At 33.3% G+C, this 23969-nt stretch overlaps 1 protein-coding gene across 2 annotated transcripts in view; it reads left to right on the top strand.

Moving 5' to 3' along the window:
- The window catches only part of alien (COP9 signalosome complex subunit 2 alien), a 101679-nt gene that overhangs the window by 22728 nt on the left and 54982 nt on the right, over nucleotides 1–23969 (top strand). For both annotated transcript variants that reach the window (XM_085810779.1, XM_085810778.1), the window contains exon 3: nucleotides 6056–6136. In XM_085810779.1, coding sequence (XP_085666905.1) covers nucleotides 6056–6136 — 81 coding nt within the window. The remainder of the gene's footprint in view (nucleotides 1–6055; nucleotides 6137–23969) is intronic.

The following is a 23969-nucleotide window of genomic DNA, read 5'->3' as shown; positions in this document are numbered from 1 at the left end:
ACCAGCAATATAAACAGTTTTGAAAATAAAACAACTTATTTTCACGAAAACAAAAGCTTAAAGCTTATTTCATTTAAAAGTATTTTTTCATAAACATCAGATATATAGAGGTTTTTTTTCATAAACTTAAGAAATATAGAATTTGGAGATTTATTTCTTGCGCCTGGCTAATTTAAAAGCACCTATATTTTTTACAAGATTAGTGGATCTATATAAGCCAAACCCATAATTTAGCTTTAGAACAAGTTCCAAAGATCCTTGGCTTGTGCACGAAAATATACAGTAGATAATTAAAATATAAGAGCTATGAATGTAGCATATGAAAAATTTAAATAAATATTAACTCAAGCTGTGACATTATTTGACATACAAATTCATTAAAACATGTGCCAGTCCTTCTAATGGCATTTAAATTTGCAACAAAACAGTCATGTATGTGAACTTGACAGTGCATAAATTTGCTTATATAGGAATCTAAATGGTATAGTGTGGATGGGGATGTTTTTTATTGCATTATTGTGCCAAACCCGAGTCTTTTTCAATGTTTTGAGTGTGCACACCAGTAAAACCAGTCCTGTAACTTTGAAAATACATAGGTTGTTTTTTTTTTTTTTTCAACCTCCGATTGCACAGTATAATGGCCAGGTATGCGGCAGGTGGTTGGTGTGCATAGTAGGCAACTGCGCGTCTCCCCCTCCACACGCTCTGTCACTGGCGTATTCAACACGCCATTTTCTATTGAGTTGCATTCATGTAAACATGGCTGTCGCTATTGATTCTCCCGCCAAGCGTGAATTGCGAGCTGTTATTCATTTCTTGCAGGCAGAAGGGAACAGTGCAGCGGATATTCATCGAAGAATGCTTTGGAAACAGCTTGTATGGAAACAGCTTTATGAGTGATGGCGTTGTTCGTGAATGGTGTCGAAAATTTAAAGATGACTGAACTGATGTGCATGATGAAGGGGGTCAAGGACGCAAGTCTGTTGCTACCGACGACATTGTTCAATGAGTTGACCAAGCGGTTAAGCAAAATTGAAGGTTCACCATAAGTGAATTATCGATGAAATTTCCGGAAGTTTCAAGATCTTCCCTATACTCTATCGTTACTGAACAGTTGCACTACAGAAAAGTTTGCGCTTGTTGGGTCCCACAGATGTTGACTGATGACCACAAAACTCGCTGAATGGTTGCAGTGTTTGAGTTTCTTGACCATTACAATACTGACAAAGAAGAGTTTTTGAAATCCATTGTGACAAGTGATGAGACATGGGTTCAATATGACACGCCCGAAACGAAACGACAATCACAACTATAGATGCACACAAATTCTCCAAAGAGACCCACAAAATTCAAACGAACCTTTAATAACCGTAAGGTTATGGCAACTGTTTTTTTTTTGGGGGGGGGACCAAAAAGGTGTATTGTTTGTGGAGTTTATGCAGCCTGGAACAACAATTAATGCAGATTCATATTGTGAAACTTTGCGATGCTTACGGAGAGCTATTCAAAACAACAAAGAGGCATGCTGACTTCTGGAATTGTTCTGATCCACGACAATGCCCGTCCTCACAGCGCTCGTGTAACCCAACGGCTCTTTCAGCAATTTCAGTGGGACATTTTCGAACATCCACCATATAGTCCCGACGTAGCGCCGAGTGACATCTGTTCCCTGAACTGAAGCAGTGGCTTGGCGGGAAGCGCTTCCAAAAGGACGTGGAGCTGAAAGAAACCGTCACAACTCACTTCCAGTCATTGGCGGGGACATTTTATAAAGAGGGTATTGCAAGGCTTGTTCACAGATATGACAAATGGCTCAATTGTCAAGGTGGTTATGTAGAGAAATAGCCTGTATTGTACATTACTTTTGGTAATAAAATCTTTTTTGTATATTCACCCGTGTTTTCTTTATAGCCTATCGGAGGTTGAAAAAAAGTAGCCCTCGTACTTCATTGCTTAATCTGCTGAAGGCAGGTCTCAAATTTTGGTATATTTATTTGTTGTTAAATGCAGGAGAAAAACAGAGAAATTTTCTATAAAAATAAAACTAGGTAATTGAAGACTGGGCTGCATTAGCCCAAGTGTAGGTCATATATATATATATATTTAAGGTTGAAAATGATTAACACAAGTTCTCAGACTACTGTAGATTTAATTTGGATTAAAATGCAGCGTTAATATTGATTATACACTTACCAGAAAAAATATTCGTACACAAGGGGAAAAACTTCATGCTGAAAAAGCTGTGACCTTTGAATTTTTTTATCAATCATTTATTATTCATTTCACTAATTTTTCAGTAAATTTTTTCATATGTGTAAATGCATGAAATTTTTTATAGCAAAGAACAAAAAGTCTATATATACAGTCAAAAGTCGTTAATTCGGACACCCATAATTCGTAATGATCTATAATCCGGACCTCAAAACTAAAAACTTTCTGCGCATGCGCCACTTTGACACATGCGCATAGGCGTTTACGCATGCTCGTAAGACCTTTTACGACTGCGCATATGAGTGTGCGCAAGTGCAGAATACGTTTTCGCGTGCGCGTTTTATGTATAATGGATGTATAAGCTAAAATTATCTAATTATCTATTTCAGTTAATGTTGATGATTGCGTTGTTCCTTAATTTTCGAATTGGATCCGGCTTATTATTTTTTGCAGACTGTAAGAGCAATTTTATAAAAGTAAGCTTAAACTTTCGATTATATCAAATAGAATTTCCGATATATATTTGTTAATATGTAAAGGATCTAAAGCGAAAGTATGTTTTGAAATCCGAAATCTGTTTATCAATTTCACGCTGCTCGGCGGGGGGAACGCCGTGGCGGGCGCATAATGAATTGGAAGTTGATCTGTCAGCACTATCCTTATCTTCAGCGCAGATGTTTTTATTTTATTTGGCTTATAATTGAAGATCAGATGTTTTTATTTTATTTGGCTTATAATTCCTTACCAAATGTAGTATTTCACCTCGATATGCTCCGTCTTTGATATGATTTAAAACAAGTTCCTCGTCGCTTCCGATAGCGAAGAAAAGTGACAGAGGTTATTAAAAACGAAAAAATTTCGATTGACAAATTAGTCGGTGTTCTTGACTCAGCAATTATAGGACTTGAACAGCGGAACTTTGTAACTGAACAAGAAATTATGTCTGTTTAATAGAATTAAAGAGAAAGTATTATCACATGAAACGAAGCAAAACTTTAACAACTTACATTGAAAGAAATGTTTATTTAAGTAAACAAATAAATATTAAGCTTTTTCTTTTTGCAAATTTTGATACCCTTTAGATCATAATTGTTCTTTATTTCATAAATTACGGTTTCATATTTTTAATTTTAGAATTTCTGCGTGCCATCTTACGAGATTTAAACTGATGATCTATAATCCGGAATCGCCGAAGTCCCGACGAGTCTGGATTAACAACTTTTGACTGTACAAGTTTGCCAACTCTGCCGCCATACAAACCCAGACCATAATATCTTCTGTGGTGTTTGACCGTTGGTACGAGATTTTCTTCATCAAAAGCAGTGCCGCTCTTGTGCCATATTAGCTTCCTTTCCTTGATTCCAAATATGCAAGATTTGCTTTCATCTGAAAATAAGGCAGTTTTACCAAATATTTGAGTGTTATTTACATATTCGTTAGCAAAATCCACGTTTCGTACTGTTGTCATCTGATATATATGGCTTCTTACGCACTACATGGGCACCATACCCATTCTTCTTTGTAATTTTGGGAACAGTATCCTCATGGACGTCCTTCCCAAAAAAGTTTTTGATGCTTTTATTTATTTGAGAAGTAGTTACTGTAGGATTCTTTTCACAGACTGCTACAAAATAGTCTGTTTTTCGCCTACGGCTAATTTTCTAGGGGGCTGAAGCGTGGCTTTGATAAAATAAAACCAGTGGAATTGAATAATTACATGGCATTCTGGACAGAGGAAGGAGTCCCTCCTAAGACCTGTCCAATTTCACAGTAAGTTTTTCTTTCTTTTCTAAGTTTCAGGATATCTTGTCAGCTGTAATTTCTTTAGTTTTGGGGGACCATCACCACAAACTTTAAACTAGTACAAAACACAATTTATTCAAACAAAAATTGATCACAAACTAAAACAGAACTGTTATCGCAAGCATAAGCATTCCTGCTAATAAGGGAATTCCACTTTTTGATGTGTACGGAAATTTTTTCTGGTACAAAGTGGTTTTTTCTGGTACATCTAATTTATTTTTGTGTTGAAAACACTGTTTTTAAACTAACAAGCCTTGTAGAAAATCCTGGGATTCTAAAAGAAAGCTCAACAAATGAGTATTCAAAAGAAAAATATCAAATAAAATTTATACCTCACTTTGGTAAATATGACAACTTTTTTTCTATGCATGCATGGATATTTTTTCTGGCAAGTGTATATTATTTTACACATTCAGCTAACATCTAATACAGCTCATACTGAGATTCTAATTTTAGCATAACTTTGCAGTATTATCAAAATTCAATAATAAATCATTAATTCAATGAACTGGTTTTATTTAATTCATTAATTACTTAATAATAGTCATCAGAATGTAACCGTAAGCTGACATTTGTGCAAGTTCATCTAAATTTTACAAAATTTTAAATTGAAATTGGTGTTTTTTGTATCATAAATCACTATTTTTCCCTCCCTTTTACAGCAAGTATCTTGATCTAAACATCTAAAATTAATATTTCGGTACTTACTTATTAACGCAATCAGGCCAAAATTCGCATAAATGGCCAAATTTGGCGACCCTACTTACGACAACCCTACGTGTTATACGTAGTTTTGTAAAAAGAATTTATTTGTAAAAAGAAAAAATAACACTCGGCGTGTACTACCACAGGAATGGGTTTTCGGTGGAATTTGCCGAGAAAAGAAAGAGACTTTTTTGGTTACTGTACCTAACAGATGTGCCGTTACCCTCATGGAAAAAATTTGCGAAAATATCAAGGAAGGAAGCATCATTTATTCGGATTGCTGGAAAGGTTACAATACAAGTGAGTTCGAAAATGCTGGATTTCTGCATCGAACTGTTAATCACAAATATAACTTTGTGGATCCCAACACGGGCGTTCACACACAACACGTAGAGCGCATGTGGGGCTCAGCCAAATGGCGCAACTAAAAACAGAGAGGAACAGCCCGTCATCATCTTGACTCATACCTTATCGAATTTATATGGCGCCAAGCTCAAGCTGTTAATGGCGAAGACGGTTTTCAATCAGTGTTAAAAGCAATAGCCAAAAGATTTCTCCCTAAAAAATAATTCTGCAACTTATTCAAATTCGAAACCGGAAGGGTTTAATATCTAATATTATATAATTAATAATTAATTTTATATTTTAAAACAAAATAATATAAAAAACTGTATTAAAAATTATCTGTAATTAATAAATGTACATTTTCTTTCTATTCATACTTTTTTACTCAAACTTACAAATCGCGCCAACCTGGTTGCGATAATACGTAAGTACCAATATTTCTAATAATTTGATTTTAATCTTTAAAAAAATCTGCTATATTATCAAAATAATGAGAACAATTAATAATAAAATATTAACTGTAGGAACTGGTTTTATTTTATTCATTAATTTCTGTAGTATTAATCAAATGCATCAAAATGTAACCTTAAACTGACATTCATATAAGTTATCTGAATTTTACAAAATTTTGAAATTGGTATTTTCTGTATAATAGGATCATTAATTGTTTTTTTCCTCTTTAGCAAATATCTTGATCTAAGGGGCTGTCTGTTGGCGGTAGTGGGGAGTGGTAATTATATGAATAATAATTTAAAAAAAGGTATCTGTATGACAGACACAAAATTATAGAATTATCTTGAGTATTATTCAAAAACTAGAAATGATGGAAAACATTAGGTTAAATAAATAAAATTGATTCTAAGTAAAATCCACATAACTTGGAATTTTCTTATGTTACTTTTAAAAAATATCTTTCATTGATGTAATTTTTAATGCATGAACAGTTTGTTGATAGACTTTAGTCTTTCTAAAACATAAAATTTAATTTTAGGTTTTGGATCTGGAAGGTGGAGAAAAAGGAGAATGGGGTTTTAAAGCGTTGAAACAAATGATAAAAATAAACTTCAAAATGGTATGTTTAGTTTGTATTTAGTTCAAAATAAGAAAGTATCGTTAAAAAACTGCTAATATTATCTTGAAATATTTCATAAAGTTGCTTTGGAAGCAGTAGGCTGTTTGTCAACTTTGTGACATTATAAATTATACTCTGCTAAATGGCAGTGTCTCATGTTATTGTTTTTTATTTATCTAAGTATTTACTTCCTGTCAGCAATTTTTATTTATTTATTATTTATATATTTTTTTATGTGAATAAATATCACATTTAATTATTTAGTCATTCTGTTCACTGTCATGAGTAATGAAGCTGGTTGCTGTATCGAGACCAAATTTGAATTCTGGCAAAATTATGAATATTTGTAGTTGTTTGTCACTTCCCTTGCAGATTTAATACTGCACCTTTATTTTGTGTTCTAAACTTGATGCCATGACCGATGAGTTTGGTCTTTCCTACTAAATATTTGGTGAGCAAGTATCTAGCCCTTGAAATAATTTATCTTCTTTTCAGCTTTAAGATATTTTACCAATTATCTAATAGTTATAGTACCTCTTTCAGTATCATGATTAATGTATTAGAATTAGTCAGTAACTAAGCCATCCATTTCTACCTTAAGTAACTTAACCAAAGTTATAGCAGAAATTTGTAGTATTGGACATAGTCTTGTAACTCATACTTCCCATGAGTTGTAATTTAAAATTTATAATACAGTAATATATACAATACAGTAGTAATATTTTTGATATAGTAGTGAATAAAATTTGTGGATTAACTTGTAAATCATATACAGTAGTGATAATGTCTGATGCATATTGGTGTAAACTAATAAAAATATTTAATGGCCAGTATGCAAAATCAACAATTCATACCATATAAGCAAGATGAGTGACTAAAGTAGAGAATTATAAAGATATAAAATAAAGTTGTAGCTGCATAAAATAGCAGTCATAGTTTTAAATGCCAGTTACAGATCCAAAAGTTAGATAAAGTGAAAATCTAATTATTAAAAAAGTAAAAGTAGTACAATATAATTTTCACAGAGATATGCAGAAAATAATGCAATGTTTTTTAATAATAAAAGATTTATATTGCCTGAAAAGTTACATTTTTCACAGCAGGTGGTGATTAAGTTTTATCAAAAGTTTGTATAGAACAGAAAAAAAGTGATAAGTGAATGGGGCATTAGAATTTTAACGAATGGTTTTACATACATAGTCACCACAGTACGGCTTTATTCCCCAGTTTTGACAGAGAACATTTTGAGGGACAGATCCAAGAGTCTCTCACCCCTGTGCTACTGCCACCAAACTTCTCAAAAAGGCATTCAGCTCACCAGTACTTTAAGTAAGTCATGCTGTACAAATATAGACACACAGCAGTGTGTCAGCTAAGTTCGGAATAGACGGAAAAGAAAATAATGACGTGTTGTATCTTACATGAACCATTTCGAGCTACTTTTGACCCTCCATTGCTCAAAAACTATTAGACGTACAGACTTGCAGTTATGAATGTCTCATAGAGAGCCTTCAAACACATAGAATTGGAAATTTCATTAATCTACCTCTTATGGTTATGGAATTATTAAGGTCTGAAAAGTCATTTTTATCATTCACTGACTTACTCACTCATCAAAAACGTAGACCACTTCTAAATGACTTAGGAACTTGAAATTTGGCATCAAGGTTGATCATTAGGCATATACAAAGGAAAATATCTAAAAGTTCAAAAAACTACATTATTATCAAGGTTAAACGAAATAATGCTCATAATGAGCATTTGACGTCACCGGTAGATGGCATTGCACTGATCGCCTGTTTCTGCACCACTCAGATGCTAACCAACTTTGCAGAAAGTGCAGAATAAAAACCTGTTTATAAGAGATGAAATGATAGTGCAGGACCACTTCTTTTTTCATTTTGGTAGTGGGTTTATGTGTAACTACAAGGCGTGATTTTTATCATAACATGATATTGCGAAAAGAAGGTAAACAGCTTTCAAACAATAAAAGCATTGCTGTTCAGTAACTCAAATTTAAGTAATGAAGCAGATGTTAAATGCAAATGAAACAGTAGAAAATTAAAAAAAAAAAAAAAAGGAAACATGAATCTATTTTAAAATAAGATTTGAACATTCATATTGTTTAATAAATAAAAATAGCTGTTTAAACGTATTGTTTACATTTTTACATCTCTTTAAAAATCTAGAATTTCAAAAAACTCCATGATTATCGAGGTTACACTTCGACAATTTAATAATTAAGAAATTGGTAATACAAAAAAACCAATGCAGTGTAAACGCAGCATTTCCACCGTTATGGAAAATATAGAAATTGCTAATAAGAATTGCTGATTGCAAGTTAATTACTAGTTAGAGATGTCAAGTTTTTTTAACTTAATTTATTGACAATTAAAACTTGCTAAGTTAGAAATCCGATATCAAAGAAAGTAATAAATTGTTTTTTAAATGAATTGAAGAACGTTGTACATTCCTACAGCTGTGATTAAACGAATTGGTATGGAACTTGCCATCCATTAGATCTCAACTCTTTTGACGGTGACACCAACTACACCGAACATCGTTTCTCCCAAATTTGGCCCCCTTTTCATATTTATGTTGTTATGATACTATTGTACACTTAAAAATATCCAGGTATTCTCTGTTATTGAAACCTGGTGCTAATGATTTATGAGCTAAAAACCATTAGCCACTGTACCAGTTTCATAATATAGCTGAAATTACAAATGTTCAACATGAAAGCTATCATTCATAAGAATGGCTGTCAAATGTGTGATGATACCAAAAAAGGGTTTCAGCTGTAACTCTTATATGATGGAAAATAATGTCTTATTATGGTTAGTGATGATGGTCAGTCTTTATATATTTAGGATTTCAAGTATACCTATAGCCAAAAGTCCCAAGATGTAAAGTCTGGGGCCCATTTATGTAAAAAATGATGAGCATATGAATTTTTTTTTTAATTTTGTAGAGAATTATTTTTATGAATCAGAATAATATAGTAGTATTTTATAAAAGTATTTTTTATTGCAGGATTATGTTTTTCTAGGCAGTTAGCCCTGTTCATGCGATGCGTGCGTTGTTATATAACAATTTCAAATTAACTAAAAGTGGACTGTACTAAATATTTTATTCGACAACAAATCAAATGCGTGCTATCTTTTAAGCGATGACTTACTACCAACAACAACAGCAATAAAACAAAAACTGAGTAAGTGTTTACAGGGTTGCTGTAATGAACATCTGCGCCATGCAAGGCGCCAAGAAGAGAAAAAATGACATAATCTTACAGTTAAATAGTCCTAATGACTTAACATATCCCCCGGCATTGAAGGGTTACTTCAATAATTTTGTGCGATAATACTCATAATAACCTACAAAATTGTACAATTACTACCTTATACAATAAAGCAATACGAATAACATCTCTTAATTCAGTATAATAATATACAATTTTCAATACAAAATTTTTATACACAATACAAGTTACAATACAAGTTTTATAATAATAAGCTAACACTTAACTAACTTAGGAAGCTTCTTCTTGGGGTAAAATTGCAATTTTTGTAATTCCACGCTTAATGATGCCCTTTGCTGTCTGTATTTCTACTACTCTAACCTTACCGTCAACTCCAGGAAAAAGTCTTGTAATGCGCCTAACAGCCATCTACAGACAGGAAGCTCATCCTCCTTAACTAGTACTAGCATATCTATTTTAATATTCGTTTGTTCTACCTTCCATTTTGAACGCTGTTGTAGTGTGTTTAAATAGTCCCTATGCCAACGATTCCATATCAACTGGACAAATCTGGTAGTTCGTTTCCATCTTGAGAGTCTGTTTTCAGGTATATTAATTAATTCAGGTTCTACTATAGCATTCAAGGGTCTGCCAATGAGAAAATGACCTGGTGTTAAGGCCTCTAAATCATTTACAACGGAAGATAAGGGAGTAATGGGGCGAGAATTTAAAACAGACTCTATCTGAGTTACTACAGTTAATAACTCCTTGAAAGTCAACCTTGCATTAGCTACTATTCTTGACAAGCATTCATCTCTGCTTTAACAGATTTTTGTCCCGCTTTAATATCTTCTTTAAAGGATGCTTGGCCAGCTTCCATCTTTTCTTGGAATGCAGCCAAAACAGTGACGAGCTGCGTCAACAGTTCTTCCATCGCTCTCGTAATTGGCATTGAACCCCACTCCTGACACCAAAAAGTGTTGCTTGCGCACGCGTTCATGTTAGATTGAATGCACTAGTCCGATGAAAAGATAATAAAATTTAGTTTTATCACAAGAAATATAACACAACGTTGGATTTTTTCCTCAAAGATATTCGTACAATATCCCAATATCATTAATAGCTATATTTTAAATTACCAAAACATTAAATAAAACGCAATCCAAAAACAAGTACTAGGGGGCCAGAAAGGGAGTTTTTGAATGACCTGTTACTGATAATAAAGCATCGGTGTCGCTTGGGAATCTAACAAAGAAGAAATCTATAACGAAAGTTTCAGTGCAAAAAAAATTGTATAAAGAAATGATAATATATTTTATATATATTATGCAACACAAGGAGGGATAGCAAACACTAAATAATTAAGAAAAGTAATAAAATACTGGAGAAAGTTAATTTCACTTTGTTCACCTCAACTGTGTGAGAAAAGTCTCGATTTGAGTGAGAGTTGGCGTGGGTTTTGAGAATGTAGTGTGAAGAGCTGTGTAACGCGTATTTGCTCTATAAAATAATGTACATAATTAAATCTGTTTATTTAAAATGTGCAGCAATTTTGGAGGAGTGTACTTCACACACTTATTTACTTACCCCAAAGAAGAAGGGTCTAACGAAGCTGTGCGGCCAAGAATCCTTGGTACTCCTAAGTATCTTCGTCCTAGGATCTATAGAAAAATAGAAAAGAAATAGATTATTATCAGGATGTTGGGATTTATTGAAAAAAGTCATTTGATTATGGACCACTGCCAGGAGGCGACCATTTGCGTCGGTGATCGCAGCGCATCCTCATCTCGGCGAAATTGTTTCTGGACAGGAAAAAGAGTAAAATTACTGGTTACAGTTAAAAAAATAGTCAATTGCATTTATTGAATTAAAATATAAATAAAAAAAGACTTTTATATATATATATATATATTAAATGTTAAATGCACGTGCTGTTATATTTTTAATCCTTCGGCTTAGCTTTTTCTATGCTAAAATAAAACAATTTTTATTACAATTCTACTAAAAAATAGCTAACTAAATACAAAAATAGGTGACAGTATGTATGTTTTTCGCACTGTGAAAACAGACCGTAGCTAAGTTATAAGATTTTGAATAACGTAGTACTCCACCCAATTTAAGTGATATTTCACGGATTTTATTCCAGATTCCCATAGTCCACCAAAATTAGGTGTCCGTGGGGGAATAAACTTCCATACTATTCCTTCTTCACTTAAATAATCTGCTAATTTTTTGTCAGGATTTCTAATTAAATTGTTAATTCTTTGCAATTCGGCATTTGCGCCAACGAAGTTCTTTTGCGTTGTCTGAGAAAATGATTGAGCATTTTCCGCGCCTAGCAATAAATCTCTTTAAGGTGGCAATAAATGCGTCAGTGGTGAGGTCACTCACTAGTTCGAGATGCACTGCCTTTGTTATAAGGCAAATGAAAAGAGCTAAATATACCTTATGAAGAGTTCCTTTCCTCTGTCCCTTGTACCTAATAAAAAATGGACCGAAAAAATCGGTGCCAACATGATTAAAGGGTGAGCTCGGATTTATGCGCTCTGCAGGTAATGACCCCATAATTTGTTCGATAGTGACTGGTTTATTTTTACTACAAATTATGCATTCATGGGTAATCTTTCTAGTTAAATTCCTATCTTGTAATGGCCAAAATTTCTGTCTCGTAAAACACAATAATGCTTGCAAACCTACGTGTAAATATTTCCGATGATAATGCTCAGCAATCAGCTTAGTTAATTTGCATTTAACAGGCAAAATTATTTGATGTTTTTGTGAAAACATTACATTGGCCCCTTGTATACTCTCATTACATTATTTGCATCCAAAAAAGGGTTCAAAGAAAGTAAATTACTTTTATTATTAATGGGTTTACCTTGTGCGAGAGAGTTGTAATCTAAATAAAAACTACATTTTTTAACCTCTCTTACTAAAAAGGATTCTGCCTCATTTAACTCCTTTGAACTTACCCCTCCTGTTCTTCTCTGTGCTCATTTCTGTTTTGCACACCCAGAGTTCCAAATAAACCTGAAAATATAACTAACAATACGTAATAATTTTAAATAATTGTTAGTGATATCTAGGACATTATCAATAAATTTTGAAGGCAAAGTGCATAAACAAGCAATGTCAGTTCTTTTTCTCAGTTCATTAGAAAATGTCTCTGTTTTTTCTAATTGTTCAAAGTCAATGTTCTTGTTAGGTATGACACCTTCACTCAAGAATGGAGGACCTTTCTACTGCAGATCAGCATCATGCAGCTTGTCAAAATTCAGTCCTCGGGAAATAAGGTCTGCTGGGTTCTCCTCTGAACGCACATAATTCCACTGGCATGTCTGTGTTAGCTCTCGGATCTGCAACACTCAATTAGCAACAAAAGTTTTTAGTACATGCGGAGGATTCTGAAGCCATGCTAACACTATGGTTGAGTCACACCAAAGACATATTTTACTGATGTCCAATTTCAGTAAAGGCACCACCTTTGTAACAAGCTGTGCTAGCAGTACAGCTGCGCAGAGTTCCAGTCGAGGTACTGTCAATGGTTTTAGTGGAGCTACTCTTGACTTGCTGCAAAACAAATGTGAAGATAAATTATCGTCACTTCTACAGCGTAAATAGATGGCTACTCCGTATTCGTGTTCTGATGCATCTGAAAATCCATGAATTTGTATCTCAGAAAAACTATCCTGTAAAACATATCTACTGACTTGCAAATTGTTGATAGATTGCATTGAATCAATAAAAAGTTGCCATTCCTTAATTATCCTTTTGGGTAGCGGATCGTTCCAATCAAGCTTCAATAACCAAAGTCTTTGGATGAAGATTTTTGCTTTTGTTATCCCTGGACCAAGCAGTCCTAATGGATCATAAATGCGAGCAATATCAGACAACACTGTTCTCTTTGTGTAAGTAGGTGGTTTCTTGATCGTTGATTTGTACGAAAAACAATCTATCTTTGAATTCCATAATAATCCTAAAGTTTTGATGCTCTGATCGTTATCGAAATTACTGAAAGAATATTCCTCTTGTCCATCCAGAAACTGCAAAAGATCAGGATGATTAGCACACCATCTGTGCAGACACATTCCTCCTTCGATAATAGGTTAATAAATTGCAATTGTAATTCTTTAGCCTCTATTAGAGTATGGGCTCCTGTGAAAAATCAAATAGTTCGTCTTGAACTAACCCTCCATTCAGCAGAATATCATTTAACGAAATTCCAGTAGTCGTAGGAGCAGTGGCATCGAACACTACCCTAAGTTTAGTGCTAGGTTTCTCGGGCCTGAAAACTCCATGGTGAGGAAGATAATATGAGAAACTAGAGCTATCCCCTTCATCAATTTCTTCGGAATGGTCTAATTTATTATATTCCTTAATGAAAACTTCATATAAGTGTTTCATTGCGGGATTGCGAGTGAAGTGTTTAAGTAGATAATTCAGTCTTTTGCTAGTGTTTTCTCTCGATTCGCCTAAAAGGCTAAGTCCTTCCAGTAAGTTCCTTTCCACTACATATCTGCCATCATCTTGCATCGTGTGTGTACGAAGAATGTGCTGTTCACAAAATTCTTCTTCCTGACTTTTCACTTTTTTTGCTTCATTAATACCTTCAATCTCCCAAAACCTTCTCATGTTGTCAGATAAATGATCCACATTTTCCACAAACCCACAATAATTATCAACATTGCCTTGCTGCGGCATGCGTACTGACCCGCTAACGATGTATCCAAAAACTGATTGATGGAGAATCAGGTCTTGTGTATTTATTCTATTTGTTCCCAGTAATTCAAAAAATATTTCGTTAGATAATAAAACATGTATTTGACCAGGTTTATAAAACTCTGGATCAACTAAACCAATGAGTTGCAACTGCTTAACATCAGCAATGTTTATATATCTAGCAGGTGTTACGCGAGTTATTTTTGGAACAATAAAAAATTGTAAGGTACGAATAAAATCTCTAGTAGTGTTAGCGATGGTTGCTATAGCTTTTTCCTTAACACCCATAACTGTACCATTGATACCTGAAATAGAAGCATTTATTTTTCTCTTCTTCAAATTCAATAACTCAGCAACATCTTTAGTAATGAAATTATTTTGAGAACCGGAATCCAGCAAGGCTCTCAGCGAGATAAATTTTCCATTATCACCTTTAACGAAAATAATTGCAGTTGAAAGTAGAACTTGTTTATTAAAAGAACTGGAAATATTCAGTGCAGTACCGTTAATGGACCTTGCTTGGTTGGTTTCATTAGTGTCACTAACCTTTTGGCTGCTTGCCATTGGAGTAAATGTATCAGCATTTGGAGAAAGATTACTGCTAAATTTATTAGTCTTGTGTGTGATTTGATTCGATGTGCCATTTGCTCTATCGAAATTTTCTTTATTTCGATCAAAATGTAAGAGAGAATTGTGAAATTTCTGACATTTTCTGCATGTATTAGAACTTTTACAGTCCTTGATTGTGTGGACCGAAGATAAACAATTGGAATGTTTCGATTCCCCATGCGGAGGTTTGTAATGTGATAGGGTGCGAGCGTGTTCCTTCAAAAAACATGTCAGTTGTTTAACCGTTCCTATCTCGTCTTTTTTAAGTGACCTCTCCCACCAACACCGAGTATTTCTATCCAACTTTTCAACTAATAAATAAACAATTAACGTGTCTGAAAATTCTTCCACCTTTTGGTCCAATGCTTCCAAGGATCGTAAACATTCATGCACCTTATCGATAAATTTTGAAAGCGATGAAGTAGAATCACTCGTTTGAGGTATAGAAATTAATTTCTTTATGATAGAATTGATCAAATCTTTTTTGTTGCAATAGCTCTCAACCAACAGATTCAATGCTATGTCATAATTCGAATCTGAAATTGGAATGGACTGAATACTATTTAAAGCATCTGCCTTACACGAACTCTTTAAATATAGCAATTTTTGCGCATTAGTTAATTTGCTATTTTTATGCACAGCTGCGGAAAATAAATCCTCAAATTCAATCCATTCTTCGATTTTTCCCACTAAGTATTGGAAAAGACAATTTAGGCAATTTTATATCCGAAACAATTAGGTCTTTACTGGAGCCGTTTTCATTTGAACAACTATTCCTTTGAGAACTGATCTCAGAAATTTTTCTTTTAATTTTCAATTCAATTTCATCGAGATTATCTACTACATTTTCCTTTTCCTTAATGAATTCGTCAGTGTCCTTTTCCTCACAATGTGCAAATAAAGAATCGGAAATGTTACTTAATTCCTTTTTAAATTCTAATATTTTTGGTTCGTATAACTCCAATAAGGAAATATCTGCTTCATCCATTGTAGAATTTACCTTATTTTCAAACTTTCTGATACTGCATTTTAAACTCTTTTTGTTAGCTTTAATCGCTTTCAATTCACTCATCATGAACAAATAAATAATTTATCACTGACCGTGATTGCAGATTTTTCGACAGCAACGCCGAAAATGAACGATGACACAGTATCCAACATTAATTGCATAATCCACACAAAAACGAAAGCATTCCAAACACTTTATATGAAGTCATGCTTAATACAACCAAACGAAAGTATTCCAAATGTTCAAAAGAAGTTAATTTTAGCAACGATATCTTTTACCTCCGGCTCGACGGACCATAAAGTGTTCATGCGATGCGTGCGTAGTTATATAACAAATTAACTTTCAAATTAACTAGAAGTGGACTGTACTAAATATTTTATTCGACAACTTTAATCAAATGTGTGCCATCTTTCAAGCGATGACTTACTACCAACAACAACAGCAAGAAAACAACAACTGAGTAAGCGTTTACAGGGTTGCTGTAATGAACATCTGCGCCATGCGAGGCGCCAAGAAGAGAAAAAATGACGTAATCTTACAGTTAAATAGTCCTAATGACTTAACAAGCCCAGTTATTGATATCTGGCAAAGATCAGATTTCTTCTATTCCTTAGAAAAGTTTTATATCTACTGTATTGTTCTTTAATCCAGAAATAATTAAATGTATTAAGTTTAAGATATCTGCTTACTTGTTAGGCTAATCTTGTGGATAATAAAGCACCCAGTAATTCAAATCTTGGTAAGATACGATCTTTTAGACAAGTTATGCTGACTTTTAGAGCAAAAAAAACTTATACTTTTCCTTCTATCTGCTGTTATAGCTCTCAAATACAGCACTGTTCCGTAGGCTAAAAGAGTTAAATCTGGGGGGAAAATGAATTTCAAATGAAATAAATTTACAGTTTAAGTTTAAAAAATAACATCTAGTAGTCAAGACATCATCTAAGTATTCAACTTCACTGCACCACAACTGCCACTTGTGATCCTATGAAGATGGAATATCAGATCATGACTACATAGTTCTTGGAGAATGCATTTCATCTTTATGAGGAGAGGTCCTAGATATCTGATAGGACCATTAAAGCAACTAACTATTCGAAGAATGAATATTTTAACAGCAGTTCCTTTCTGAGAAACATTGATAGCTCTTTCACGTTGAAAGAAATGCTGCCCACATCTGGGTCCTAAAGGCCCAGCACCTTGGATGGTGAATCAAGTCCCGTATTCAAGCTCATTTCTTCATTGATGTTAAACTGAGTATCTTTCCACAGCTCCTGAAGTTTCATGGAATTGGTTTTCCATTTTCATAATATCATGCTACCTCGTTTAAGAATTTCCACACTTTCAGTCATATTCTTCAAAGCTGTTTCGCAAGTGTTCCCCTCCACTTAAATCGTCTACGTAAAAACCATTCTGACAATAACTAACAAGACAAGTATCAGGAAATACCTCTTTACATTTTTCAGAATATCTTTATATTTCAAAGTCACAGCTAATAAGTATCAACTTGATTTTAGTCCAAATAAAATTCTTCCAAAATTCATTTCTTGTTGATATATATGAGAACTGATATCATCCTCCAGAAGAATCTTATAAAATTTCGATCACTAAGAATCGATCAAAATTTGTAGATGTGTTTGTTTTTCTTGTTGAAGGCGGTTGTATTCTGCCGAAACTTCAGAATCATTTCAAATAGATTTTAATACAAATTTGATCCTTTTTTTTAAAAAAAAAGTCATTGATCAAAGTTGCCCTCCTCAATAAGAAGATTCATAAAATGCAATTCTATGTCGAATTGTAGATTTATCCTCACGAATGAAGGGGGTGTTATGAATCAATAGCTTTGCCATTACGTGGTGCCCAGATCGTCCTGTTTCTGAAGTTATTTGATAACTTACTTTAGTTTTGGAAGAACGAAGGTGTTAAGACTAACAGTACCAAAGGCACGTGCCTAATAATTATGCTTGAACAATTGTATTATATGTAAACAAATTTATGCATGTTAATAACGAGCAGACTTATTTATCACTTGCCTCTGGATTTTATGCTCAAAACAGAAATTTAGTAAATGGCAATGTAAATACAGTGCAAAGTCCGAGATCAGGACTTCTGCAATTCCGGATATTAGATCATCAGCTTAAAAGTAGTAAGATGGCATTTAGAAATTATAAAATTAAAAATATGAAATCGTGATTTATGAAATAATGAAATATTTATGATCTAATGATCTAAAGAGTATCAAAATTGGCAAAAAAAGAAAAAAAAACTTAATATTTATTTGTTTACTAATTCAGAATTTGTTTATTTTATTAAACATTTCTTTCTGTGTAAGTTGTTTAATTTGCTTTTTTGTTTTTTGTAATGCTTTCTCTTTAATTCTCTAGACAGACATAATTTCTTGTTTAGTTACATTGTTGAAGTCCTGTTATTGCTGTGTCGAGAATTCTGACTAACTTGTCAATCGAAATTTTCTCGTTTTCAGTAAATTCTCTCACTTTCTTTGCTATCAGTAGTTGTATTTTCTTGATCTACAACCAGACTACAGATTTTGCCATCCATTAATTGATTGACTATTAACGAGCAATGTCATTACAATGAAAATCTTTTATATCGTTTTCATTTATTACTGTTTCTTCACATTTTTTTACAAAATCCTTTAGTTGGAAAATTTCGCCTTTGCTTTGCGATATCCGAAAACCTTTAAGATTCGCAGCTGTCATCATAAAATTTAGCTATTGTCCACTATACTTATGGCTATGTGTCATGAGATTGGTGACTAAAGACAAGTTGTTCTGCTAAATTTTATCTTGCTTCTATTGTGCTATGAGACAATTAAGCCTGAATTCTATTAGTTTAGTTATTCTTTATACTTATGTCTATTTCTTGCACATGCTGAAGGCTGAGTCTTGAATAAATAAAGTCCCACACATACTTAAGGCTTATTGAGGGCCGGGGCTAGATATCTTAATGCCTGGTGCAGTCTCTGTGGGTCCCAAATTCTGCTATCAAGAGCCTCCCTTTGTGTTCCCTAAATTCTGTGGCCTGTTGTGGTCATACGAGCCCTGGCTCTGATTCTAGGTTTTAGGTAAATAACAAATCAGTTATTCTTAATTCAAATAGCACTAAATGTAATCTTTTGGCTTATGAGTATAACAAGGAAAATCTATTTTTAGCATATAAAAAGAAATTTTTGTTAAAGTTTTCCTTGTCACCATTTCTTAACGCATTTAACTTAAATCTGTAATTATCACCAAGCATAATGCCAACTGCTACATGAGACATTACTCAAGTTGTCATGTATTGATAAACATGCGGGGATGAAAGCAAAATATAATAATGAATCGCCAGTTGGCATCAGGGATATAAAATATTAGTAGGTGTAAAATCAATGATGTATCTATGTAGAATGTTTCGGTTTGAGATGTATACCAGGCAGATACAGATTGAAGCCAAATTCTCAATCATACAAAATTTATGCTAAAATGATTGTTTCTTCAATAACGAAGTATTTTATTTACTGCCGAAGTGAAATTACAAATCCAGACTCCACATGTTTTATATGCACAGGGCAAGGAATCAAATGCACATATGTAAAGCATAGGGGAAAAAATAATAAAGTTGTTGGTGGCTTTGAGGTTCAGATTTTAGGTCATTCCGGATATTGGATGTCCGGTTCTCGGACTTTGTACTGTAGTTATCACATGGGCTAAGTCGAATGACTGTTCAGAAATAACAACACCATTGGATGACGAGTTCTCAATAATACCTTCCTTACAATACTCATCTACCCTTTGATAATCTTCAAAAAAGATGTATTGTTTCAAAATCCAACCAAACCTTCAAAATACTTCCGAGCCATTTCTGCGTTATTTGCTAACTTCTTCCGCATACCTAGTTTCAATGGCAACTTTCCACAGTAACTCCCATCTGTGAACCCAATAGAGTCATCAAATTTCTCAAGTATTTCCTGTTCCATTAAATACAAAAACTCTGTTTCTTTGTTTGTAATACCTAAACTTCCCAGAAATGCCCAAATGGAGCTGATACGGAGTTCGGTCACCCAAAACTAACTTTAAATAAGTAGTTTTAGTCAAATCTCACATTTTCCATGCAGTAACCATCCAAGTTCAGTGTTTACTGCTACCAATGATTAATCTTTCAAAATCCTTTGATGCTAAAAATCTGAATCTCTTGTCCAATAAAAATCTGAACCTATTAACAAGGAAATGTCATTATCACCAGACACTTCACTATATCTACATGTTAAAATGAATTCCTTGGCCTCCATTTCAGCTTCCTTACTCTGATTCAGCAAATTAATTATAACCCTCAAAATGTTATCTTTTTTCGTTTGCCTGTATTACAGCCTCATTTCCATTCTTTCCGTTCAAAATATGTCTTAGTTCTCGCCTCATTTCTTTGGCGAGGTTTAAAATCAAAAATTATTTGCTCCAATTTTGTAATGTTTTAAATCCTATATATTTTAAGCTCAACTTTATAGATACACTTCTTTTGATAAAACTTTTTCACTGACATTATCACGTATTGCAATGTAATTGTACCTGATGATTTACGACCAGCAATTTCTGTCCTAACACACTGCAACAAAATCATGTTCCTGCCATTTACAACTAAATTCAAACTAGTAGGCTGAGCTTTCATTTTCTTAGGTTTTTCTTCTTCTGTATTTGAATAAGATTTACATATGCTAAAATTTTCAAATTTAGCATGTCTGCCAGAGCAGAAGGAACAAACACTGTTTTGTATTACATTTTTTTAAAAGACAATTTGTTATCCCCTTTTTGCTGCACAGTCATATTTTCACATTCAGTCTTGCAGTGGCCATGACCACAGAGTAGACAAACTTGTGAGGTTTTTGACATCAGCTGTGTCACTGACGTGTTGATAGCTACAGCGTGAAAGAAAGAAATGGTTTTAAAAATTTTCCTTAGATTGGTTTGAATAAAAAATATTACATGAAGTTAAATTATTAGAATACGGAATGCTTTACTTCTGCATTGATCACATCAATTATTTATTTATATTTGCTTAAGAAATTCAAGAGTCAATTCTCCTGACAGATTTTTTTTTTTAATGTTATATTAGTCAGTATTGTTGTGTATATTTCTAATTTGATAAATTCCTCTAAGCATCTAATTTGAATTTGGGACCATCTAATTACAAGTTTTAATAGCAAAAGTTAGCAACCTCAGTTAAATTAGAATTATTATGCACAGAATTTTCAAATTGGTTCCAAAAGTAAATATTCTGAAGTCTCTCCATAGAAACAAGGACGTAAAAGTTTAGGGAGTTTACTGCTGTTTTCTAAATGCAGCTTCGCATATTTTTTGGGTTTATTGTGTGTTTCCCTGACTGATGTGGAACTTCTCAAATTGATTTCATTTTTGTTTTGTAATTTTACTTTTAATTGGTATAATTACATTAACCTCAAATTCTAAGAAAACAAACCAAATTATTACTTGCAAATAAATTTTAATGTTCTAAATATTAGTTCAAAATAATCAGTAAATACAATAATGAATGTTTCAGATTTTACGAAAACAAGATCCATGACTTCAACAATTAAAAAAAATATTCTGTTTAAACAAATTTTCAGCAAAGCAATTTACTCATCCAACCATATAATTCTGGAACTTTCATCATGACATTCCTAGCAACTTAGCACTTGTGGTCTAATTCAAAAAGCTGCTGTGAGTTTGATGACTTAACATTGGTGGTTAGTAATATTGATTTGTTATGAATAAATTTTGATGACTATATTGACCTATTACAGGGGTTCTCAAACCTTTTCAATTGGTGGTGCACTTATAGGTTTGGTATTTTGTCACGCCGCCCTGGTCATGTTCAATGAAGTGTTGTACAAGGTTTGTGCTTTACAACCTGCTTACTACATAGTGTCACAACACTTCATTAAATACGACTGTATACTGATACTAGTGACCAGTCACAGAAATGATAGCAACTAAAATCTGAGGCTCATATAGGTATATATTTAACTGATATACAAGAATATTATATAATTATTATTAAAGAAAAATAGGAAAAAATATATGGGATGAGTGAACTTATTGACCTTCACAAAATTTTTCAAAGCGAATGGTAAGATTTGACACTGCCACTCTCATTTCTTGCTCCACGGTGATTTTTGAACAATATTTGCTCTTTATTACAGCTATAGCTGAAAATCTGGTTCCTCATAAATATGATGTTGCAAAAGGAATGAGAAACCTTAAAGCTTTTGAACTTAGAGTTGGATATCCATTTTTGATGATTATCCAAACCAAATCAAAACAAGCAAATTTTATTCTAAGTCTATTGTTGCAAAAGAATTTCGTGGAGCTTGAGCATGGGAAGGATTTTGGATCCACGAATATTTCTGGATATTTTGCAATAGGGGCCTACTATGGCTTATGAACACTACCACCAACGAGCGCTTGCAAAAACTACTGTTGATGGGACGGGAAGGTCGAATGCAGAATTCTAGAAATCTCTCAGCCAGCAAAGTATTCGGTGTTGTCGGTTTCCTACGTAATGAGTGATTTATGCAGTGTGCATGCGATTTGAAGTTCCCTAAAAGAGTAAACAAAGATTCCCTAAGAGAGTAAACAGGAGCGCTGCATCACACACATTGGGAACCTCTGACCTATTATATTTTAACCCTTTTCGACACATTTTAGCCCTTTTCAACACATTAGCTTTTAAAGTTGGAATTAAAAAAAAAAAAAAAAAAGTTGACAGTCTAATGAGGCCTAGAGGAGTACACAGGTGTGATTTTGTAAAGATAGATAGCACTTACGGTTTTAATTTTATGGGTATGCCTGAAGCAGGCTCACCGATTGAATAGAGATTTAAAAAAAGCAATGAAGCGAGCATTGCTGGGAAGTGCATAATAGAGTAAAAGATTTTGCCTATCATTAAAAAACACTAGATTCTGATTACCTTAGGAGATTTAGCGTTACCCAGGATGCACTTTACCTGAAGAGCTGCTACTCCACACGTACACAGGAAAAAACTCTTCTTGATTATATGGTGATTGTATGCGTATAAATAAAAAAAGTGACTTGGCTATATGATATTTATATTATTTTACATTTCATATTTACACTTCCATCTATTCATATTTGCACTTCCATCTATTTTTTTTATGGTAGTACTTTTTGAAGTAAGTAACAACACCTTTGAAAAAGCACATCCCAACATTGCATGTTTTGCATGTGTACCAGGATCCATATCAGATTTCACTATCTGAAGGCAATGCATCTAGCACTTAAAGCAATGGTCAGCCTTCTCCGATCCATTTGCAAAATAATTAAAAATTTTAAAAAATAAACTAATATAATATATACAATTAAAAAAGTATAAGCTGTAAAATAAAGTTCTACAAATCAAAATGTAGAGCTAACAAAATTTCTTTCAACTTAAGCAGGAAAAGAAAAAAAAAAGAGAGAGATAGAACTTTCTAATAAAAAAATCAAATAGCTAACTGATAAAATTACTGCTGACCTTCAGAAAAACACCCCAACAATTTCTTAATTGATAACCTCCCCTCCAAAAAACAAAAGAAAAACAGAAAATGGAACTAGATGTGCACCCACTTTTTTATTGTGAATGAGCTTACTGAAGAAAATACTGCAGTGAAACGAAGATGCAGTTATTGGTCTGGTTCTGGTATTTCAGTGATGCTACTCTGCGCACACCAGATGTTCGTTGTTCGGTTTTAAGCAAGATTTCAAGGTAAAAATTTAAAACTAATATAGAATAAAGAGATCAGCATACACCCAAGTAAATAACATAGAAATTTCTTTTCAGACAATCCCTTTTATATCTTTTAAAAAAAAATTTAAAAAAAAAGAAAAATTGGTCTTTGAAAAACTAAACATCTCTAAAATGTATGGACAGGTTTGTTTTACTCTGCCAACAAAGAAGGTTAGAAGTAACCAATTTTTTCTGTGTATACAGGGGGATTTTCTGGGCACTGGGCCAGAAAGAGGTAATGAAAGATATCAACAATATATGTCATAGTAACACAGAAGTGGTGCAACAGCTGTTGCATGGCGTAACACATTGAGTATTCTCTTTCGGTGCAACAGCACTTCTGTTAGGATGAAACCTTGCAAAAAGATAAAAATAGCTAGCAAACTAGGAGATTCCCTTTTTTGGGGCGCGGTCACATCTCATCTCAGTTTTTAATTTTTATGTAGGAAAGTATTTCCTGGTAGTAAATAAAATTTATTGAA

The sequence above is a fragment of the Stegodyphus dumicola genome, chromosome 2 (assembly GCF_044657685.1).
Source record: "Stegodyphus dumicola isolate Sdum_Otavi_A_Nest chromosome 2, ASM4465768v1".
Taxonomy (NCBI): Eukaryota; Metazoa; Arthropoda; class Arachnida; order Araneae; family Eresidae; genus Stegodyphus; species Stegodyphus dumicola.
Note: the sequence above shows the minus strand (reverse complement) of the source record. Positions and strands in the feature narration are given on the sequence as shown.